The sequence below is a fragment of the Aotus nancymaae genome, unplaced genomic scaffold, assembly GCF_030222135.1.
Source record: "Aotus nancymaae isolate 86718 unplaced genomic scaffold, 86718_ANA_hifiasm-v0.15.2.pri h1tg000062l, whole genome shotgun sequence".
Lineage (NCBI taxonomy): Eukaryota > Metazoa > Chordata > Mammalia > Primates > Aotidae > Aotus > Aotus nancymaae.
The window spans coordinates 39,973,584-39,997,825 of NW_026988476.1; the positions used below are offsets into that span (position 1 = coordinate 39,973,584).

General features: G+C 37.7%; 1 protein-coding gene, 1 non-coding gene and 1 pseudogene across 3 annotated transcripts in view; 2 read left to right on the plus strand and 1 right to left on the minus strand.

The window, feature by feature from the left end:
* Positions 1–5,121: 5,121 nt before the first annotated feature.
* LOC135270503 (small nucleolar RNA U3) lies at positions 5,122–5,199 on the plus strand (annotated as a pseudogene).
* A 3,830-nt stretch (positions 5,200–9,029) lies between these two features.
* The window catches only part of SPPL2A (signal peptide peptidase like 2A), a 55,269-nt gene continuing 40,056 nt past the window's right edge, over positions 9,030–24,242 (minus strand). For both annotated transcript variants that reach the window (XM_021673150.2, XM_064365672.1), the window contains 3 exons: positions 21,729–21,806; positions 19,896–20,056; positions 9,030–9,334 (listed from right to left, as the gene is read on the minus strand). In XM_021673150.2, coding sequence (XP_021528825.2) covers positions 9,260–9,334; positions 19,896–20,056; positions 21,729–21,806 — 314 coding nt within the window. In that variant the 3' untranslated portion in view covers positions 9,030–9,259. The remainder of the gene's footprint in view (positions 9,335–19,895; positions 20,057–21,728; positions 21,807–24,242) is intronic.
* Positions 16,063–16,169, plus strand: LOC135270531 (U6 spliceosomal RNA). The gene has a single exon (XR_010338692.1). It is a non-coding gene; the product is annotated as a U6 spliceosomal RNA (small nuclear RNA).

Below are 24,242 nucleotides of genomic sequence, written 5' to 3' on the forward strand. Positions count from 1 at the left end.
AAACCCATCTCTACTAAAAATACAAAAAAATTAGCTGGATGTGGTGGTGGGTGCCTGTAATCCTAGCTACTCAGGAGGCTGAAGCAGGAGAACTGCTTGAACTTGGGAGGTGGAGGTTGCAGTGAGCTGATATTGAGTCACTGCACTTCAGCCCCAGCCTGGGGGACAGAGCAAGACTCCATCTCAAAAAAAAAAAAAAAAGATCTGATTTTCTGATACTGGATATAATCACATTTCTATGATATATTAACATTGTTACCTTGATGTCAATTTATTATAGTAAGATTTTAACATTACAAGGTTAGCTAAGGAATATTCTAAAATGCAATATAAATGGCATCAATTTGGAGTTACTCTATGGGTGTTTATATGTGTGAGTGTGTATATACTTGTCTCACTATTTTTATTTTTCCTCTATCTCTTTTCTTTTCTTTTTTTTGTCTGAAGACAGTCTTGCTCTATTGCTCACTGCAAGATCTTGGCTCACTGCAACCTCCACCTCCTGGGTTCAAGCAATTCTCCTGCCTCAGCCTCCCCAGTAGCTGGGATTACAGGGGCCCACCAACATGCCCTGCTAATTTTTGTATTTTTAGTAGAGACAGGGTTTTACTATTTTGGCCAGGCTGGTCTTGAACTCCTGACCTCAAGTGATCTGCCTGCCTCAGCCTTCCAAAGTGCTGGCATGAGCCACCACACCTGTCCCTCTATTTTTTTTTTATTTTTAATTTTTAGAGATGGAGTCCCACTATGTTGCCCAGGCTGATCTTGAATTCTGCCTCAGTCTCCCAAAGTGCTGAGATTACAGGCATGAGCTACCAAGCCAAGCCTTGTCTTACTATTCTTTTTTTTAATAAAGAGACGGGGTTTCACTATGTTGGCCAGACTGGTGTCAAACTCCTGACCTTGTGATCCACCCGCCTTGGCCTCCCAAAGTGATGGGATTATAGGCGGGAGCCACCATGTTCGGCCTTCTTTTTTTTTTTTTTTTTTTTTTTTTTTTTTTTTTTTTTTTGAGTAGAGTCTCTCTCTGTTGCCCAGGCTAGAGTGCAGTGGCACAATCTCAGCTCACTGCAACCTCTGCCTCCCAGGTTCCAGCAATTCTCCTGCCTCAGCCTCCCGAGTCTCTGGCATTACAAGTGCTGGCCACCACACCTGCAGCTGGGATTACAGGCACCCGGCACCACACCTGTCCAATTTTTGTATTTTTAGTAGAGATGAGGTTTCACCATCTTCGCCAGGCTGGTCTTGAACTCCTGACCTTGTGTTCCACCTATGTCGGCCTCCCAAAATGCTGAGATTACAGTCATGAGCCACCGTGCCCAGTCCTTGAAACTCTTTTGAGAGACATCTGGAAGAGAGAATGGAGAGGACTCGGCAACTGCATTTGTATATTTTATTTCTCTGCACTGAAAGGGACTGGAGTGAATTTGGTCAATAGTTGGTGAGGCTTCAGTTGAAAAGTGTTGCGCAAAAAGAACGAAAAACAAAATGGAAAAAAAAAGTGTTGCACATACATATTAATACATTTGTGGATGAAACATTTTTCAAATTTATGAAAAAATTATTTGGTTTTCTATATTAATTAAAATAGGTAGCAGAACCTCTTTATAGGTGATTATTAATTAGAAGCCAATTACCTTTTCCCAATTAATCTAGAGAAGTGACTCTGATCTAAATTGTTAAATTGTTTTTGATGGAATGATATGCCAAACCATAGACATTCAGTTTTAGCTAAGGCTAAGAACTATATAATATTTACCCATAACCTCCTAAGGAAGAAAGAATTAGTGTCTTACTATAGTTTACAGCAATCCCTCTCCAGAAGTCTGCTAAGAAGTCTGGCTATTGCTCCAAGTGCAATGCTTCTAATCTAAGGGCTCATATGCAGGTAATTGGAATTTCCAAGATTTTTTTAGAGAGAACATTTTATCATTAGTGTTACCTAGAATTGGTCATTGTTTTTATTTTCTAGCACTAATACTTTCCAGTGATATTTTAATTTTTGCTTTATTTTTAATTTGTTGTGGGTCAGTATGGTAAAGGCCACAAGAAAATAAAGTTTACAACTATTGTTGTAAACAATAGTTGGCCGGGTGTGGTGGCTGACGCCTGTAATCCCAGCACTTTGGGAGACCCAGATGGGTGGATCACGAGGTCAGGAGTTTAAGACCAGCCTGGCCAAGATGGTGAAAGCCCATCTCTACTAAAAATACAAAAATTAGCCGGATGTGGTGACAGATGCCTGTAATCCTAGCTACTGGGGAGGCTGAGGCAGAAAATTGCTTGAACCCGGGAGGCAGAGGTTGCAGTGAGCCCAGATCGCGCCACTGCACTCCAGCCTGGGCGACAGAGAGAGACACCACTTCAAATAAATAAATTAAGTAAAAACTATTGATCTAAACTCTAGAATTTTCATAGGATTTTAAAAGCAAAAATGACTTTAATATAAAATTTAGTCCTACTTCCTAATTTCTAGTAAAACAAAATGTATTTCAAGCAAATAAGTGTCGTTTTTAGAGGACGTAAATGAGCTTTATTTAATCCTAAAGACAAAATGTTTGACAATGGATTAAATATTTCTCCCTTTTCTCTCACTGCACACATTAGAGTGTTTACAAGGCTTGTTTGTTTTTGAGATGGAACCTCCCTCTGTTGCCCAGGCTGGAGTGCAGTGACATGATCTCGGCTCACTGCAACCTCCACCTCCTGGGTTCAAGCGATTTTCCTCCCTCAGCCTCTCGGAGCAGCTGGGACTACAGGCACCCGCCACCACACCCGGCTAATTATGATTATTATTTTTGTATTTTTAGTAGAGACAGTTTCTCCATGTTGGTCTGGCTGGTCTTGAACTCCTGACCTCACGTGATCCCCTCCCCGCCACCCCTTGGCCTCCCAAAGTGCTGGGATTACAGGCCTGAGTTACCTCGACCTGCCCACAAGGCTTATTACCTAAAGAAAATGATATGAGGTCTGGGTGTGGTGGCTTATGCCTGTAATCTCAGCACTTTGGGAGGCCGAGGTGGGTGGATCATAAGGTGAGGAGTTAAAGACCAGCCTGGCCAAGATAGTATAGTGAAACTCCAACTCTACTAAAAATACAAAAATTAGCCGGGCTTGGTGGCAGGCGCCTGTAATCTCAGCGACTGGGAAGGCTGAGGCAGGAAATTCCTTGAACCCAGGAGGCAGAGGTTGCAGTGAGCCCAGATGGCACCACTGCACTCCAGCCTAGGCAACAGAGCGAGACTCTGTTTCTTTGAGATGGTTTTCTCCATGTTGGTCAGGCTGGTCTCGAACTCTCAACCTGAGGTGATCTGCCTGCCTCAGCCCCGCAAAGTGCTGGGATTACAGGCGTGAGCCACTGCGCCCAGCCAGATTCTAGGTTTTAAGGAGAATTTGTTTCCAATGCAAGAAAAAATAAAAAAATTAAAAAAAGGATAATTTGTAAGACCTAAATACACAATTTCTCAAGTAATTATTACCATTTTGTGTTATATGAACATGATCTAGTACACTGTTTTTTTCTTTTTGAGACAGAGTCTCACTCCGTAGCCCAGGCTGGAGTGCAGTGGCGCAATTTTGGCTCACTGCAACCTCCACCTTCCGGGTCCTGGGTTCAAGCAATTCTCCTGCCTCAGCCTCCCAAGTAGCTGGGATTACAGGAATATGCCACCATACCCAGCTAATTTTTGTATTTTTAGTAGAGACGGGGTTTCACCATGTTGGCCAGGAGGCTGGTCTTGAACTCCTGACCTCGTGATCCTCCCACCTTGGCCTCCCAAAGTGCTGGGATTATAGGCATGAGCCACTGTGCCCGGCCTTGTTGTTTCTTTTTTAATTTTTTCATCATTCAAAATAAAACAAATTCAAATTTTATTTTAAAATAGAATTTATTGAATACCATAGTAAATTAAATACATAAAAAATTGTTTTTCTTGTCAGTACTGGCACATAATGATAGTTTAAAGTACTGCTAAATTAACACTTAAAAATTTCAAATTTTAAAACATATTTCATAAAATATAAAGCCTATTAGTGTTATAAAAGTTATTAATTACACTTACATATCAAAGTGTTAAAAAAGAAATTCCACACTCAAACCAATTATCTGAGTAGTAAACATTCAATCAAAATTTTTTAAATGTTTTCATTTGAACAAAATACAACAGAAGGTCTAAAACAGGCAAAAATTACCTAATTTACATTGACTTGTCCTACTAGAAAATGTTGCAGGTTAAATTTAGACATTAAAAAGATTCATATTCCGAAGGAACAGAAAAACTGTTTGCAATCCTTTTCATGCCTAATCAAAGAACCACATAATGGCATTAAATATTCTACATTTTGTTGGTTGCTCCCTAATTGCCAGTAATGGAGGACTACTATACAAATTTAGTTTTAAAAATTATTTTTCTTCCAATGAACATTTTTATATAGAGGCTATCCCAAGTATGGAAACATTAAACGAGTTAATTTATACTTATGATCTTCACTATAAATATGGCCTATATATTATCCTGTCAATTTTTTTCCTCTGAAAATTCAGTAATCTCACGTGAGTATCAGAGGATCAAATTCCAAAAAGTTGAGTAATTTGATTCACATCTCTTGAATTTACAGAGTACCTTTCTTCCAGGAAATGCGTATTTATTTTATAAGTGTAGAAATATATATATTTCTTTGAGGTGGGGTCTTGTTATGTCACCCAGGCTGGAGTGCAGTCACTATTCACAGGCACGGTCACAGCTCCCTGCAATCTCAAACTCCTGGACTCAAGGGACCCTCCCATCTCAGCCTCCCGAATAGCTGGTATAGCTGGGATTACAGGTACGTGCCACCACACCCAGCTTATATTTGATATTTTGATTTTATTAGCATTATCTTCATTAACCCCTTTATTTCCTCTAATGTAAATAAGGCACTGCTAATGAATTTTTTTAAATTGTAGAACTAGTTATCCAGCAACATCCTAAATAAATTCCAATTTTTTCTTAACAATGGGAAACTATAAAGCCTTTCAGACCAGTACATTTTATCTTACTGGTCTACACTGAATTCCATTCAATTGTAGACTGAAGTACAATTTTTGTTTTTGAAATTTCATTGGTAAAAAACAAACAAAAAAAGACTATACTTTCAGGGATCATTTCTATAGTGTGTTACTAGAAAAGTTTCTCTTAATGTGTAGAAAAAAATAAAAATTAAAAAAATACAAAAAAAGGAAAAATTTCATTGGTCAAAATCAGGCTGAAATTTTAGAGATCAAGCTTAAATTAGTTCAAATTTTTGTTTTTTGAGATGGAGTCTCGCTTTGTTGCCCTGGTTGGAGTGCAATGCCACGATCTCGGCTCACTGCAACCTCCGTCTCCCAGGTTCAAGCAGTTCTCCTGTCTCAGCCTCCCCAGTAGCTGGGATTACAGGCGCGTACCACCACGCCTGGCTAATTTTTGTAATTTTAGTAGAGACAGGGTTTCGCCATGTTGGCCAGGCTGGTCTCGAACTCCTGACCTTGTGATATGCCTGTCTCGGCCTCCCAAAGTGTTGGGATTACAGGTGTGAGCCACCTCGTCTGGCCTTAGTTCAAATATTTTTAAGTCAAATGTAAAATATGTCTGTAACTCAAAGGAAAAATGCTTGAGGAAATGAATACCTCATTCTCCATGATGCACTTATTTCACATTGCATTCTTGTATCAAAATATCCCATAAATATATACACCTACTATGTACCCACAACAATTTTAAAAAATGTAAAAATAATTTATATATATATATAAAATGTATATATATATAATAATTTTTAAAATATATATAATATTTGTTTATACTAAAGCATAAATTGAAAGAGCCATAAAAACTGGAAAGCTCACTTGTATTTACTATAAATGTATAAATTCACTAAAATCTCTATGGACATGTAAGTAAAATATATGAATGCCAATAGCAGATGGGTTAAAATTCTCTTTCTTTAAAAGAGAAATAAATTGTAGAGTCTACTAATAAGGAATTGCTAATCTAAAAAAAAAAAAATCCTCAAGCACCGAGCGCAGTGGCTCACAACTGGAATCCCAGCACTTTGGGAGGCCAAGGCAGGAGGATCACCTGAGGTGGGAGTTTGAGACCAGCCTTACCAACATGGAGAAACCTCGTCTCTAACTAAAAATACAAAATTAGCTGGGTGTGATGGCACCTGCCTGTAATCCCAGCTACTTGGGTGGCTGAGGCAGGAGAATTGCTTGAACCTGAGAGGCGGAGGTTGTGGTGAGCTGAGATCGTGCCATTGCACTCCAGCCTGGGCAACAAGAGCAAAATTTGGTTTCAAGAAAGAAAATCTATACGCGAGAAGAAAATATAATGTATTAGAATATCAATGTCTTTCCCACAAGCCTCACATTTAGTTTTACTAGACTAAATCAAGGTAAAAGCAATCTACATTATAATTTAAGATAGTGATTTCTGTTTGATAAGCCACAAAAATGTTTATAGGAATTTTCTAAGAACCTTTTTTTGCAACAATAATAAATACAGTATATCATTAAAGACATGTTTAGGGAAAAAGCAGCTTCTCTTCCTCTTAAAATCATTGGTGGTGGGAGTGCAAGAAAGGAAGAGATGACAGCTTTTTTTTTTTTTCTTTTTCGCCACAATCTTGGAGATGACAGCTTTTTTAAGTCAAATTTTCATCCCCTCTTTCTTTTGTTCATTTTGAATCCCCAAATAAAATATTTCTGTATGTTAATTTCTTAATCACTATTTTCAGCTTGGTTGCTACACATTTAATTACAATATAAAGTTGACATTGAGGATGAAGAAACTTGAGTAATTACACTTTTTCTCATTTCTCTATTTAACCAATAAGATTTTAATAGCAGATTAGAACAAGATTTTACCTCCTTAGTAACTAATGGTTGGATAAAGTCGAATTTGTATCAAATAACTCAGATTTCAGATTTCTGGATGCACCAGTTACTATGCTATTGAGGAGCAAAATCTAGATGATGAAGTTAAAATATTAATTACTACTCCAGCTATATGAAACCAAATTATTTTGAGAAATTATTTCAATGTAGTAAAACAAACAAAAAACCCAGTAATTTTCTTTAACATTCTTCATAAAATGTGATTGAGGCTTTTAAATATCATAAAGCTGGGATGAGGGTGCAGGTAATTTTACAAAAAAAGCCGTATTTTGGCAAATACCTTATGAATATTATAAATGAAGATATAGTTAAGAGTTTATTAGCTGGGCATGGTGGCGCATGCCTGTAATCCCAGCTACTCAGGAGGCTGAGGCAGGAGAATTGCCTGAACCCAGGAGGCGGAGGTTGCGGTGAGCCGAGATCGCGCCATTGCACTCCAGCCTGGGTAACAAAAGCGAAACTCCATCTCAAAAACAAAACAAAACAAAACAAAACAACAACAAAAAAAAGAGTTTAAAAATGGCCGGGCGTGGTGGCTCATGCTTGTAATCCAAGCACTTTGGAGGCCAAGGCGGGCAGATCACCTGAGGTCGGGAGTTCAAGACCAGCCTGACCAACATGGTGAAACCCCAACTTTAAAAAAAAAAAAAAAAAAAGAGTTTAGAAATGGCACTTGGCGGGAGAAGTGGCACTTAATCTGTTCTTCTCTCTCAAAGTCTGCCAAATAAATTAGATTCCTTGGAAAAAAATCAAATTCTCTACAATAGAGGCAAAATTAACTCCTGTCAGGGAAGTCATTTGCCATAAATGAAAGGACCCATAACTGCATTAAGCAGAAAGAGGGACTGATTGTCAATGGAGCTTCTCTATTTGCAATTTATTCAGCAAAGGCAAACAAGTTTTATAAAGTGTCTAATACAAAATTTAGTTCAAACATCATAGGTCTAATCCATTTTAAGAGGCATTAGGTTTATTTTTTAATAAGTTGAACTGGACTTAGATGAAAGATATAGATCTGTTCACATATTTTATACATTATTTAGAGAAATGAAAAATCCTGCTGCCTTTGTTATCACTTGTCATTTTGAAATTTCTTAGATAAAAGAAAATGGAAAGGTAATTTGACCTCTGACTCCCAGGAGAATGTTCATGCCACATATGAAAATTACCAAATAATGAGGAAAGTTTTTTCAAGTTGGAAGGTACCAGAGTAATTAGCTGGTCTAACCTACTCATTTTGTCAATGAGAAAACTGAGATACAAGTGTCTTGAGCTGCGGCAAATTACTCAACTCTTCCTTGTTATTGCAATTAAACTGAGACTAACACCAAGTCTCTTGCTGTTGTTGCCAGTTCTTTCCTCTGAACCACACTTTGTACATCCTCCACCAAGATTAACAGTCATTACCTATGGGGTAAGAGGAGGGAATCAGGAAAAAAAAAAAAAAAAGATAATGGGTGGGGTGGAAGAATGTGGGATAATTTTAGAAATGTTATACTCAACAATGAGCCATATGTATTAATACATAATTTCTTAAGAAAAATAATTAAAAAAAAATCAAACCTGAACATCAAGAGAACCAAATTTCAAAGATCAGAAATACCAAAGTGAAACTAAATGTTAATATTGAAATTTAAGCTACATTTTCAAAAAAACAGCAGATCAATGAAAACTAGATTTCAGTTTGTCTCCTAATTTTAGTGACTTGTTCTATTGTTCTATATGTTTCTCTATACATAGAAAAAAATGTTCTTAATATACACGTGCAGTCTGAAGTAATTTTCAGTTCTGAAGCTTATGAAAAGATTGGGCTTAAAAAATACCATGAAAATATACACTTATATTTATTCAAAAATTATGTATTTCTAACCTCTGCAGTGATATAAGGTGTGAATTTTTACTGCTGAATCGCCTTCTTGCATGGTCTTAGTTATTTCTATAGAGCAGAAATAATCTGCATAATTCTTTACAGTAAAACCCATTCAGAAACTCACTTTGATAGTAATACTTTTATCTAACATTAGAACTGAAAAAAACAGATTTTAGTAAAAAAGTATAGGGGTGGGTCAAGGCAATTTTTTTTTTTAGAAAAATATACTGTATATAATACATCTCGGTAACTACACAGACCATATGCTTTTATTTAATGTGAAGGCACAACTTTAACATTAAAAGCAAAGCATTTTAATTATTTATGATGTAACTGTTAGTACCAGCTCATAAAAATATATATTTGCAAGCATATCATTGAAGACTCTTTCAGATTGTCAATTCGAAAGTCAATTTAAAAAGTCAGTCTATTTGTAGAAAATCAGTGATACATTATAGCAGTTCCACATATTATTATTGCTGGACAATCTGTTCACCAGACATCACAGGGTTTTCTTCATTTGTTGCATAGTCCAGATGGTCCATCATCTAGGCATAAATAAAAGACATTAGGAAATGCAAAATTTCAACTTGCCCCCAGTATTTACTACATTAGCAAAAGGATTCCAAGTTTTTCTAAAAAACACATATTGCTCTATGAAACTGAGCATTCCTTCTGGAGCACTGTTAGGAAGCCTAGTCATGTGACCCAGGGCCAATTTGTGTTCTCTGGATCTTCCGTTATCTCCATTTCCCAGTATGAATACTGCCCTTCACGGCAGTGAGAACTCCACCACAAAAGGAAGATGTTCCTGACACTTATTCCAGGATACTATTCCAGGCAGTGTCCAATCATACAAGTGGAAAAACTAAAAATGACCCCATGAGTCACTGTAAAAATACCTGCTGGCTCTGGGACAGTGTAATATTATCGACACATTGAAATAACCATAAGGTAATTATTACAATAATTTCTATAAAAAATGAATTTGGTATCTGAAATGATATCTGAAAATGATATCTGAAAACAAAATCAAGAATACATTTGCTATAGATTATTTTAAAGCAATTACCAGTTAAATGATTCTCAAATGGTCACTTCAGCTCTGCCTATATTCTCATAAAAAATTCTTATATTTGGAAATGAAGAAGAAACTGCTTAAATGCTCAGTGTTTCAGTAATTCAGATAAAATTACTAAAAATAGAAAAAAGAATTTAATGTCTTTGTGAAGACTGTCAAAGACTTTTAGGCTGGTGATTAAATTTCAGTATTGCGATGCACTTTTTTCCTTTCCTTTATCAAGAAGAAGGAAAGATTAGCAAAATAAATGCTCCTATTTTTGAAATGTGGTTCTGTAGGCTTTAGTGTTTTTTGAAAGAAGAAAAAGAAAGTGGAATCATCTCCAAATAGGGTCTCTTGACTTGCCAGGCAAAAAGAATACAACATGAGCTGAGGCTTTTGGCTGACAACTGTAGACAGACAACATTTATTAAGCAGTTCACTACATGAAACATAAGGTGAAGATGTTGAACACTTAATTTTAGTCAATTTAAGTGAAGGGGGAAAGGAAAAGTATGTAAGATATATTTAAACTCCTTTTCTTCTAGGAATTTAAAAGTTCTGGGTGTAAGAGGTTAGGGCTGTGTGGAGAGAGAATTGAGCAGCCTCAGCAGAATGGATGGTGGAGAAACCCTTTTTCTTCCCCATGATCTGCTTACCCTGGCAACTGTAATCTAAGGAAAATGACAGCCCACATACCCTAAATTATACCATGCTTCCCAGGTGCCTCGTTAGCACAGTAGGTAGTGTGTTAGTCTCATCTAATGTGCCTCTTCTTTCCTAATCTTCAGGTACCTCACTGGCACTATATAATCTAATCCCTGAACATAGAAATATATTAATTAAAAAAAACACTTTCAAAGTCCACTTATTGAGAAGTAAGCATCTCTATTCTCTATTTACTTTTCTTTACTGACTTTTCAATAAAAACAATACAGAGGCCGGGTGCGGTGGCTCACGCCTACAATCCCAGCACTTTGGGAGGCCGGGGCAGGCGGATCACGAGGTCAAGAGATCGAGATCATCCTGGTCAACATGGTGAAACCCTCATCTCTACTAAAAATACAAAAATTAGTTGGGCATAGTGGCGCGCACCTGTAGTCCCAGCTACTTGGGAGGCTAAGGCAGGAGAATTGCTTGAACCCAGGAGATGGAGGCTGTGGTGAGCCGAGATGGCGCCACCGCACTCCAGCCTGGGTAACAAGAGCGAAACAACGTCTCAAAACAAAACAAAACAAAACAAAAAAACAAAAAACAATTCAGAAACATAAAGAACAAAGTTTTCAAAAATACAACAATGGGACCGGCCCGCGGAGCTGCAGCCGACCTCCGTACCCTCCTCGCCCTCCCCACCGACATCATGCTCCAGTTCCTGTTTGGATTTACATTGGGCAATGTGGTTGGAATGTATCTGGGTCAGAACTATGACATACCAAACCTGGCTAAAAAACTTGAAGAAATTAAAAAGGACTTGGATGCCAAGACGAAACGGGGCCTCCTTTACCGTTTGAACCAAAAGCTTTTGTTTTCATCTTCAGCCTCAGCGCTCCTCTTCTTTGCTAGACCCTGAGTTTTTTGCTTTACAGCAAGCAAAATGGGACCCCAATTTGAGAACTACCCTACATTTCTTCCTGTATTCCCTTTCCAACTGCACGGGAGGTCCTAAGACTGGAATTATGGTGCTAGATTAGTAAACATGACTTTTTTTTCCTTTCTTTTCAGCTATTCAGAGAATAGTAAACATGACTTTTAATGAGTAGTGTCTTCTTTATTGTTTGCAGTTTTTACTACCTTTTGTCAAGAGAAAAACTGATGAGTTTTGTATAGCTGGTCAGATACAAATAATAGTGACTTCACAGTTTAGCAATTATAATGGGTACTTGTTAAACATTTGATACTAAATTACGTTGCTGCAAAGTAATTAAAATTAATATCTTAGAGCTAGTTTCTGGTGAATTATTCATTTATTTTGTACTGTTAGGTAGCTCCATAGTTGCTAATTTAACCAATAAATCAATTTGCTATTCATTAACTAAGAAACAATTCTGAAAATTCTGTCAGAAATTGGGGAATGAAAAAATATGCAAAATAATGGTCTTTGTCCCTATTTAGTGTGCATGTTGTTCCTTAATGATGTATAAGTGAAAAGTTATTAAAAGAGATTTTATACTTTTTTTTTTTTTTTTTAAGATAGGGTTTCACCATATTGGTCAGGCTGGTCTCGAACTCCTGACCTCAGGTGATCTGCCCACCTCAGCCTCCCAAAGTGCTGGGATTACAAAAAAAGGTATTTTTTTTTTTTTTTTTTTGGAGACGGAGTTTAGCTCTTGTTACCCAGGCTGGAGTGCAATGGCACGATCTCGGCTCACCGCAACCTCCGCCTCCTGGGTTCAGGCAATTCTCCTGCCTCAGCCCCCTGAATAGCTGGGATTACAGGCACGCACCACCATGCCCAGCTAATTTTTTGTATTTTTAGTAGAGACGGGGTTTCACCTTGTTGAACAGGATGGTCTCGATCTCTTGACCTCGTGATCCACCCGCCTCGGCCTCCCAAAGTGCTGGGATTACAGGCATGAGCCACCGCGCCCAGCCCTTAAAAAAGGTATTTATGTTATTACTTTGTGGTGATTCTCTTAAGAAAAATGTAGCCCAAATATAGTAAAATCAGTGGCTCAAGAAAAAAAAAAATTTAAAATAAATAAATAAATAATACAACGAGTTAACATAAATAATACAATTAATTGACAAAATTGGCAAACATTTTCATCATATTTGGAAATAGGAAAACTTGATTTGGAAAGATGGCCTCTGAAATCAGGTCAGCTAACCTGGCATTTTCTGATAGCTCTGCTTGCTTATAACTGAACCAATCTCCAGAAATAGTCTAACAAAACACTCACTAAAGCAGGGTAACTGGAGACTTGCTGATACTAAAGCAGAGTTGTTCTAAGTTATCTCTGTATTCTGACTTGTCAGTTACAGCTTGTGACTTCTAAAAATAATGAGAAGTACTAGTGACATTTAACAGAGACAATTCAACTGTTTACTATGTATCAACAAACTGAAAACTTACTACCTGCCCAGAGTAAAATAGCCCATTGGATGTTGCTACACACATACACATTTAACTTTGCTGATTTCATTACAGAAACAAAAAATATCCCCTAAAATGATGACTCCTCTTCATTGTGCTACATGCCAAAGTAATTATGATTCTGCTTGATTTTTCTCTGCTAAGAAAACATACCTTTATTTGCTTTATACAATTAGAACTAAGACTTCACATAAAATCAAGTAAGTGAGACTGAACACTGTAGCTCTTGAAGCATTCCACAAAAAAAGGTCATAGGAAATATGGTATAACTAGCTTTGGGCTATAGAAAAGAATTTACAATTAGTATTTCCAAATTAGTATTATTTTAGTGAAACCTATAGAAACATTACTTCTTTTGATGAGAGAAATTCACAGAAAGGGCTAAAAGACTCGAAATAAGATCCTAAAGTACTTCAAGAAGGTCTCCAAGTTACAACAAGTGAGGTACAATTTGCCCACTAAAAACAGCACGAAAAGACTGTCAGGGCTACCTGGACATTTAAAAAGTCTCCAGTGAAAAGTCCTGCTTTTTACTACCACTATTCTTGCACTCAACTCTATTATCAGCCATTCGAGTGAACCAAATGACTAATAGGATGAACAAATTTGCCTTAGCCTTAGATTGTAACTTATATTACCTGTTTTATATTTGATTATTTCAAAAAAGCAGCAAAAACTTGCAATGTTACAAAAAAGATTGCACGTAAAGACTGTAGAGATACATGTCTAGTTTAATGTTCTAAAAGTGCCTCACTTTTACAGTGGCATATGACAATTACAATCATTTTATAAGGGCTGCTGAAATATAATAAGGAAGCTTATACACACATGCAAAAATAACTAAAAGGCTAGTGGATGAAGGATTGAGCATTACAACTGCACTGCATGAAGACTTTCAGTAATATTAACTGAGAATTTACAGCATAAAAAATACTGTCATAAGCACTGTGGATTCCTAATACGTAGGAGCTAATACTTAGTGAGGGAGGCACTGCAGGGCAGATGTTAATAAGTATTTAAAGTACAAAGTCTAAAAAAATACAGTGAAAGATAAACCTGAGTTTAATTGGAGTACCTACTTCCTTCTAATTTCTTAGAGATCTGCTTGGAGAAGGCAGAATTTAAGTTGAGAATTAAATAGGGATATTCTGGAAATAGAAACTGACAAAGCTTAGGAGATGATGAAGGTTGGGAGAGAGAAGCAAATGATTATTACACTGTTAGCCTAAGAGATGAGCCAGAGCTGACTGTCAGGTCTATCATACAGTGGGCCCCTATCAAGTCTCCCTCTGTCTCACCAGGCAGTAGAAATTCCCCACTCTATTTCTGAAGTCTCTGCCCAGCCTTAACAGATTTCAATATCCAACTGCCTCACACCAGGCCTCAAGCTAATCCACCACCATGGGTTTCTTTTTTTTTTTTCTGAGATGGAGTCTTGCTCTTCACCCAGGCTGGAGTGCAGTGGCATGATCTCGGCTCACTGCAACCTCTGCCTCTCGGATTCAAGCAATTCTCCTGCCTCAGCCTCCTGAGTTGCTGAGATTACAGGCGTCTGCCACCATACCCGGCTAATTTTTGTACTTTTCGTAGAGATGGGGTTTTACCATGTTGGCCAGGATGGTCACGATCTTCTGACCTTGTGATATGCCTGCCTCGGCCTTGCAGCGTGCCAGGATTACAGGTATGAGACACTGCACTTGGCCTTTTGATCTTTTTTACTATTTCTTTTTCTTTTTTTTTTCCAATTTCTACCATGCTAGGCTACTTTTTTCTTACATTTTTAGTAGAGAGGGGGTTTAGCCATGTTGGCCAGGCTGGTCTCAAACTCCTGACCTCAAGTGATCCACCCACCTTGGCTTCCCAATTATAGTGTGAGCCTCCACTCTCGGCCTAAGAATGAAACTTGGATGGTCCAGGGCAAAGCATTTGCTCAATGGGAATATAAATGAACCCCTTAGTTGAATTATTTCCTTAACTACAATCCTGTGTCAGTAACAATCATGGAAAGAAAAGGAGGAAAGGTGCTAGAATCAACCAGAGGAAAAAATGTGCTGTAGATATTTCCAAAGAAATGCAATGTTAATAACTTTATTTATACAACTCTAAATATTCAACTATTTCCAGTATGAGTTAGCATAAAAAGATATGGAAGCTACAAAGAAACTGTTTACAGTAGCTGCCCCGTAAGGGTAGGGGTGGAGGAAGAATGGTTAAAAAAGGGACTTTCACGTTTACTTTAGACACTTTTGTATTGCTTATTTTAAAAATGCAAATATGCATTACTTTGCAATTAAAGAAAAATTACTGAAACAAAAACAGTGAAGGTCTATGTAAAAATTTTAGTACATTAACTACCAATAATAATATTAACCTACAAGATATTAAAATAGAACAAAGAAGACTAGAATTACTATAATAAACATCTTTTCACATCATTTTCCCCAAAATTTTTAACCAGTTTTTGGAAATACCTTAAAGAGAAATTACTGGATTGAAGTAAATAATAAAAGTATGACATATGCATATGAGAGAATATTATACAGCCATTAAAATAATTTTATAAGGAATTTAAAATGAAATAATATAAAAATGCAGTGAAAAATAAAGAGAACTACTTATAGTGTCAGTCACCCACCTTTTCATTTTTCTAGAGAAGGCACAGAAGGAAATTCACTTAAACCTTAACTATCTCTAGGTGGTAGGATTATGGGTGGATTTATTTTCTTTTTATATTTTTAAAAAATATTTTCCAAATTTCCTATAAGCTTGCTTATTTATTTATTTATTTTTGAGACAGAGTCTTGCTCTATCACCCAGGCTGGAGTGCAATGGCTCGATCTCAGCTCACTACAACCTCCACCTCCTGGGTTCAAGCGCTTCTTCCGCCTCAGCCTCCCAAGTAGCTGAGATTACAGGCATGCGCCACCATGCCCGACTAACTTTTGTATTTTTAGTAGAGATGGGGTTTTGCCATGTTGGACAGGCTGGTCTCAAACTCCTGACCTCAGGTGATCCCCCTGCCTCGGCCTCCCAAAGTGCTGGAATTACAGGCATGAGCCACTGTACCCAGCCTATAAGCACATATTTTTAATTAAAAAAAAAAAACTTTAAAAGCTGCATTAGTGCTCACTTTGGCAGCACATATACTAAAACTAGAACGATACAGAGAAGATTAGCATGGCCCCTGTGCAACGATGACACGCAAATTCGTGAAGCGTTCCATTAAAATAAATAAATAAATAAATAAATAAATAAATAAATAAAAGCTGTATTAAAGGGAAAGAAATTTTTTATAAGTAAAAATAAATGCTGACAATGAAAATAACAAGAACATAAATAATTCTGTAAGACAGCACATGTGCTCTCACTAACAATCCTAAATTTCAACTCTAAACTAAACAAAGATTTAATGTCAACTCGTAACAAAGTTTCCTGATGTTGCTTGTCCCTTTGTCCTGATTTACATTTAATCTGATAAGTACCCCTAATAGTAGAAATCTCTTGCTTACAGGCCTGTCCTGAGTCTTTTCTTCTGCTTCTACATTCTCACTCTATTCTGTATGCTAATGACATTCCTGAGTATCTACTTATTTCTAGCCAGGTCTGTCTCCTGTACATCAGACCCATTTATTCAACTGCCTATAATTTCTCTCTGTGTGGTGATGCAATAGGTACTTTTGAAATGTTCAAGACTGAATTCATCATCATCTTCCTTAACCATTTTGCCTTTCCTTTATCTCAAAGAACATATTACTATCCCCCAACTCTGTTTCCCAATCTAGAAGCCCTGGACTCTACTTCTTCCTCCACCCATACTGAATCCATCATCAGACCCTATTAATTATGCCTCTAAATTTATCTTAAGTTTGTCCATATCTTTCCATCTCACTACTTTGCTAATTTAGGCTTCTATCACTTCTTTTTTTTTTCTTTTTTTTTTTTTGAGACAGGGTCTCACTCGCTTTGTTGCCCAGGCTGAGTGCAGTGGTGGTATCATGGCCCACTGAAGCCCCTATCTCCTGGGCTCAGGCAATCTTCCCATCTCAGGCTCCTGAGTAGCTAGGACCAAAGGCATGTGCCACCACATCCAGCAAATTTTTTCCTTTTTGTAGAGATGGGGTCTCACATGTTGCCCAGGTTGGTCTCAAACTCCTGGGGTCAAGTGATATTCCTGGCTTGGCCTCCCAAAGTGCTGCAATTCTCGGTGTAAACAACCATGCCTGGCCTTCTATCACTTCTTACTGCAACAATTGTCTGCAGTTTTGCTCCCTTCATTTTCTAGATTTCTTAAAAGCTTAAGTGGTCTCCAGTGCTCAGTATAGAGTCTAAACTCTTTAATGTGGCTTATAAGATGCTACATGGCCCTTACTCTTGCTTTCTTCTCCAGTTTTCATTTCCTGTAGCTCCTCTAACCCTTACTCAACATTATAGCCATCCTAACCTTCACCAAGTTCCTAGAATGTGCCATGTTCTTTTTCCTCTGAGCCTCTGAAGACATGGTTCCTTCAACATGGAACACATAGCCCAGTCTTAAAGTCTTGACATAAGCTTAACATATATATATTTTTTTTTTCTTGAGATGGAGTCTCACTTTGTCACTTAGGCTGGAGTGCAATGGTGTGATCTCGGTTCACTGCAACCTCTGCCTCCCAGGTTCAAGCAATTCTCCTGCCTCAGCCTCCTGAGTAGCTGGGATTACAGGTGTGTGCCACTGTACCCAGCTAATTTTTGTACTTTTAGTAGAGACAGGGTTTCACCATCTTGGCCAGGCTGGTCTCGAACTCCTGACCTTGTGATTCACCCACCTCGGCCTCCCAAAGTGCTGGGATTACAGGCGTGAGCCACCGTGCCCGGCATAAACTCAATATTCTTTAGAAAGTCTTCCCCAAATCACCTAGGACCCTGCCCTGAAACCACAAGCACTGGATGTCCCATCTATGGTTTTCATGGCACCTGCTGTAACTAATACGTTTATCACATTTTATTGTTAGTGACTCTATCTCTGTTCCCCACTTGACTGTAACTTTCAAGAGTTCATGAAAATAGGGCCTCTTTCTAACTTGATCATCTTGTATCACCAATACCGAAAATAATATCCTCTAACAGAATCACTCATAAACATTTGCTAAATGAAGAAATATAAACCCATTAAAAAATGATGAAGAGTACTTGTTGAAATGTGATTTTCAGAGGTTATTAGTATAGTATGTATCATAGGATACACTTTTATTTTTAAAAACCTATAAAAATAAAAAACCTATGTGAGTGTCATCGTCATGGAAAAGTTAAAAGTTACCTTACCAGTTTAGTCAAGGGCCTTAGGATCATAAACTAATTCTACATGTAATAGTATAAGATGAGGCTGGGCGTGGTGGCTCACACCTGTAATCCAAGCACTTTGGAGGCCAAGGCAGACGGATCACCTGAGATTGGGAGTTCAAGACCAGCCTGACCAACATGGTGAAACCCTGTTTTTATTAAAAAAAAAATGTGTGTGTGTATATATATATATATAGTATAAGATGACACAACAGCTTTGTGAGGTAGGCAAGACAGGTATTACTAGTTTAACCAAATCTCAAAGAAATTTTTGGATTTCCCCAAAACAATTCTAAACCAGTGTTTTTTCAAATCAAAGTAGTCTGTCACTTAATGTGTTAACCACCTCTCATTAAATAACACTATAAATGACAGGAAAGATCAAGCACAAGATGAACATGAACTTTGAACTGTTTATCTACTATCAGAATTGCAGCCACCCACCCAAAGTGTCTTTTTGTTCACGTGACCACTGACACCAAAGCATGAGAGTGGATGGAGGAGGGTAGTAGTTATAATAGGGCAAAGCAAAGGTAACTGCCTCACAAAGTGCCTTCATGAAGGGGTCAGTGCCATGGCCCTGACCTCAATAGGCTAGGGTTTCCCAACTCTTCTTAATTTCAATGCAAACAGACTTTACTGGAATACCAAGAACACTTAGGAAAAAGAAAAAGAAAACGAAAAAGGTTTAACTTCAATGAAGAAACCACTCAAACAAAAGAGACTCTGGTGTCAAGTTTTTTAGAAGCTGAAGAGTACATTTTCCTGGGTTCAAGTAGTTCTCCTCCCTCAGCCTCCCAAGTAGCTGGGATTACAGGCATTGCCACCATGCCTAGCTAATTTTGTATTTTTAATAGAGACAGGGTTTCTCCATTTTGGTCAGGCTGGTCTCAAACTCCTGATTTCAGGTGATCCACCCGCCCTGGCCTCCCAAAATTCTGGGATTACAGGCATGAGCCACCACGCCCAGCAGAAGAGTACACCTTTTATCTGTAAAACTTTAGGACTCTTACTATAAATAGCTAATGTCAGTCTCAAAATTAAGTACTTAATTAATTTATTTATTTAGAAACAGAGTATCGTTCTGTTGTCAGGTGCCAGGCTGGAGTGCAGTGGCGTGATCTCGGCTCACTGCAACTTCCAGGTCCCGGGTACAAGCAATTCTCCTGCCTCAGCATCCTGAGTAGCTGGGACTACAGGTGAGCGCCAGCTAATTTTTATATTTTTTAGTAGAGATGGGGCACCATGTTGGCCAAGATGGTCTCAATCTCTTGATCTCATGATTCGCCCACCTTGGCCTCCCAAAGTGCTGGGATTACAGGCGTGAGTCACCGTGCCCAGCTTGTGTAGGTTCTGAAAACACAAATGCTATTTTGTTTTCCCTGATGCCCTCTGCTGTTTTTTTTTTTTTTTTTTTTTTTTTAGTTTTGTCTTGAATCACCAGGCTTTTGGCATTAGATTGCAGGGGAGGTGACAAATGATGATGCAGCAAGTGGACAGTGAGTAATGGGGTATTACAGTACTTTTTGTACATAAAAGTACATAAAAGCTTTGCTGTATATAGTCTGTTCCTACCCAAAATCAATCAGGATATTAAGTCATAAGATAACTTGGTAACCAAAGTATAAGCACATACCTGATAACTGTTACCTTTCCAGAATTTTTTCATTTCCTTACGTCTCCAGGCAACAACTGAGGCAGTAATAAGTGTGCAAGGTACTAAATAGAGGAGAGCAGGTTGCCCCTTCTTCATCAGCACCAGAACAACAAATGTAAGTATCATGCCAATAGCATAGGCTGGAAGAAGAATATCAAGCTATCAGTCATTTCTACATGTTACCAAAGGTGGGTTTTTTCCTCCCTCATTTAAGTATTGGTTTTCAAATATTTCTGAGGACATTTTTGCTCTATGACTTCATCATTTTCCTAGATAGGATTAGGACAGAACTTCTACGGAGCTTTTGGACAAATTTGGAAACTGGTTAGCATTTCAATTATTATTAACCTAACCATGAATCATTGATAAAGATAATAATTCATGAGAATTTCAATTATCTGTTGCTATTAAAGATGTTAAATGGTTTCATATTTTAGATAACTAAATCTGTACCAATAGGTACTGAAGGTTGTTTTAAAAAATCTTCCTAACACTGATTACATACTTTCTAAGCTTTGTTAATAAGCACATACTTTTGAACTTTTCTTATTGACTCAGGGTTTTACTAGGAACACAGGATCTCAGAATATTGCCTTTATAAACAATTTAGTTTAGTTCCTAATTTTAAAGATGAGGCAATGGAGTATCAGGGAGTTTCAGTGATTGTCCAAAGGTACACAGGAAAATTAATGAACTCTCTTATAGTCTGCCTTTGGATACTAATATGTTAAAGTCCTGCAGAGTACGATACTGAGAGGCCTCAAACTGCTCTTTTTGAGACAGAGCCTCGCTCAGTTGCCCAGGCTGGAGGGCAGTGGTGCAATCTTGTCTCAATGAAACCTCCGCTTCCTGAGTTCAAGCACTTTTCCTACGTCAGCCTTCTGAGTGGCTGGGACTACAGGTGTGTGCCACCATACCCAGCTATTATTTTTATTTTTAGTAGGATGAGATTTCACCATGTTGGCCAGGCTGGTATCAAACTCCTTACCTCAAGTGATCCACCCATCTTGGCCTCTCAAAGTGCTAGGATTATAGGTATGAGCCACCACGTCTGGCCAGCCACTGTGCCTGTCCAAGACTGCCTTTTAAACTTCTTTATACTTTTTTCTTTTTTTCATCTTCTCCCTCACTTTTTTCTGTTCTTTTCTCTCTCTTTCTTTTTTTTTTGAGACAGGGACTCAGTCTTTCACCCAGGCTATAGTGAAATGGTACGATCATGGCTTACTGCAGCCTTAACCTCCTGAGCTTAAGTGTTTCTCCATCTCAGTCTCCTGAGTAGCTGGGACCATAGGCACAACCACCATACCAAGCTATTTTTAATTTTTTTTTCTTTTGAGTCAGAATCTCAATCTGTCACCCAGGCTGGAGTGCAGTGGTGCAATCTTGGCTCACTGCAACCTCTGCCTCCCGGGTTCAAGCAATTCTCCTTCCTCATCCTCCAGAGTAGCTGGGACTACAGGCACGTGACACCATGCCCAGCTAATTGTTTTCTGTATTTTTAGTAGAAATGGGATTTCACCATGTTAGCCAGGATGGTATCAATCTCTTGCCCTTGTGATATGCCTGCCTTGGCCTCCCAAAGTGCTGGGATTACCTTAAAATATTTTTTATAGAGATGGGGTCTTACTGTGTTGCCCAGGCTGGTCTCGAACTCCTGGGTTCAAGCAATCTGCTCACCTTGGCCCTCAAGTGCTAGAACTACAGGGGTGAACCACCATGCCCAAACTGTACTCCTTCATTTTTTTAGACCTCTGTCTTTTCCTCTGGATAATAAAATTCAACATTTAATACAAAGAAAAAACAAAAATTTACCAACTGTAGAGGAAACATAGTATATATAAGAAGAACCAGTCTGAACATCAAATCTTCTACAGTACGCAATCAATAGGCCTTAAAAAAAAAGAAACTCCACATTATTTTCTTAAAACAACAGCAATGCAAATTCAACTGTTAACTACAGTAATAGTAAATGTTGCATTGAATCTTCATTGTTGCATTATGAGAACATTCAAGTACTTCAAATTCTGGACAAAGTTTTATATGCTGATTTTTAAAATGCTTAATAACATATTTTAAACGTTTCCTCAAGCTATTAAATAATTTTTAACTGTCATTTTTATTAGCTGATCAATATTCCATGTCACAAAGAAAACTTTTAAAATTTATAGTTAAAAAATGTATTGAACAGAAAAATAGGTTTACAGTAAACTAAAAAACTTCTGCACAGCCAAGGAAACAGTCAACAAAGTGAGCACCTATGAAATGGGAGAAAATATTTGCAAACTATATATCTGATAAGGGGTTAATATCTAAAATATATTAATATAAGAAACTTAAACAACTCAGTAATAAGTAAACAACCCAATTAGAAAATGGGCTAAGAATTTGAATAGCCAGTTCTCAAAAGAAGACACACAAACAGCCAACAGATATATGAAAAAATTGCTCAAAATCACTAATCATCAGAAAAATACAAATTAAAACCACAATGAGATATCACCTTACATATTTTAGAATGGCTATCATCAAAAAGACTAAAAGTAAGTCTTAGAGAGGATGTAACAAAAAGGGAACCCTTGTACATTGTTGATGGGAATGTAAATTAGTGTAGCCATTATGGAAACCAGTATGGTGGTTCTTCAGAAAATTAAAATTACAACCACCGTATGATCTAGTAATCCCACTACTGAGTATATATCCAAAGGAAGTGAAATTAGTATGTCAAAGAGATATTTGGATTCTTATATTCACTGCAGCATTATTCACAATAGCTAAGATATGGAAGCAAACTGTGTGTCCGTCAACAGATGAATGAATAAAGAAAATGTGGTATATACACAGACCGGAAAACTATTAAGTCTTTTTTTTTTTTGAGACAGAGTCTCGTTCTGTCACCCAGGCTGGAGTGCAGTGGTGCAATCTCGGTTCACTGCAACCTCCGCCTCCTGGGTTTAGGTGGTTCCCCTGCCTCAGCCTCCCAAGTAGTTGGGAATATAGGCGTGTGCCACCACGCCTGACTAATTTTTGTATTTTTAGTAGAGATTGGGTTTCACCATGTTGTCCAGACTGGTCTTGAAGTCCTGACCTCAACTGATCTGCTCGCCTCAGCCTCCCAAAGGGCTGGGATTACAGGCGTGAGCTACCACGCTAGGCTCATGCTTTCATTTGTAAACGTGCAATTATGTAGAAAGAACTCATTTAATACCTATTTCTTGTAAGAAATTTGTTCAACCATTTCTTCTTCCCAAAGAAGAAATCTCACCTTGTATTTATTTATCATTTTATAAAAACAGAAAGAATGGCAGTTAACCACTTAAAAAATTATAAAATAATTTTACTATCTTTATTAGTTATTTGAATTAATTAGTTTTGATCTCTACAAAATTAATAAATTAAGTTCCTTGTTTCTTCTTTTTTCTTTTTCTACCATTATCTTGATCTTGAAGTTCCTTATTGTTTTTGCTATTTAATCACATATCCAAATTTTTTTAAAATTATACTTTTTTCCTCCCTAAATTCAAATTTAGCTTTTAGGATTAAGTCATGTATTGTCAGCACCTCTGCTCTTTGGGGAAATATTTTTGTTTTAGACCTTTGACATTTACTTCAATAATGTAATATTTAAATACTATTTTTACCAGTTTTATGCCAAGCTCTATATAGAAGATCTTTTATAGCACTTGGTGTGGAAATGGTAAAATCAGGTATAAGTTTAATGATATTCAAAGAAGTGTAAGGTTACTCAATAGAATGTTTTCCTTATTTTACCAATTATCTGAATGGAGATTCACTGAGCTAAGAGAGCTGCTACACTGGACTTTGCCAAGTCAACTTGCAAGGCAACACTGCTAGCTTCTCTCTCTCTACCTGGTTTTACTACGTAAATAGAAGGGCTTTTTCAGAAGCACCAGTACTCCTTACTCATCCACCACAGGCAGTTAATACATAGGAGACTGTAAGAAAAATGAAGAAGGAAAAACTCAGCTGATAGAGGAATATTATTAATTACTTCTTCTTCTTCTTTTTTTTTTTTTAAAGACGGGGTTTCACCATGTTGGTCAGGCTGATCTTGAACTCCCAACCTCAGGTGATCCGCTGGCCTCGGCCTCCCAGAGTGCTGGGATTACAGGCGTGAGCCACCAGGCCCGGGCAATTACTTCTAAACTAAATTATTACTGGGCTTGGATTAAGTTTATTCTACAGGCAGTGCCATGAGGAAAATAAGGCAGAACTACACTAACTGCCAGAGCAGACATGCTAAGAGAAGGTGATCAATTCCACTATAGACTGTGTCTTTTTGTATCATGCAGTCCTACAAGCTGGTGT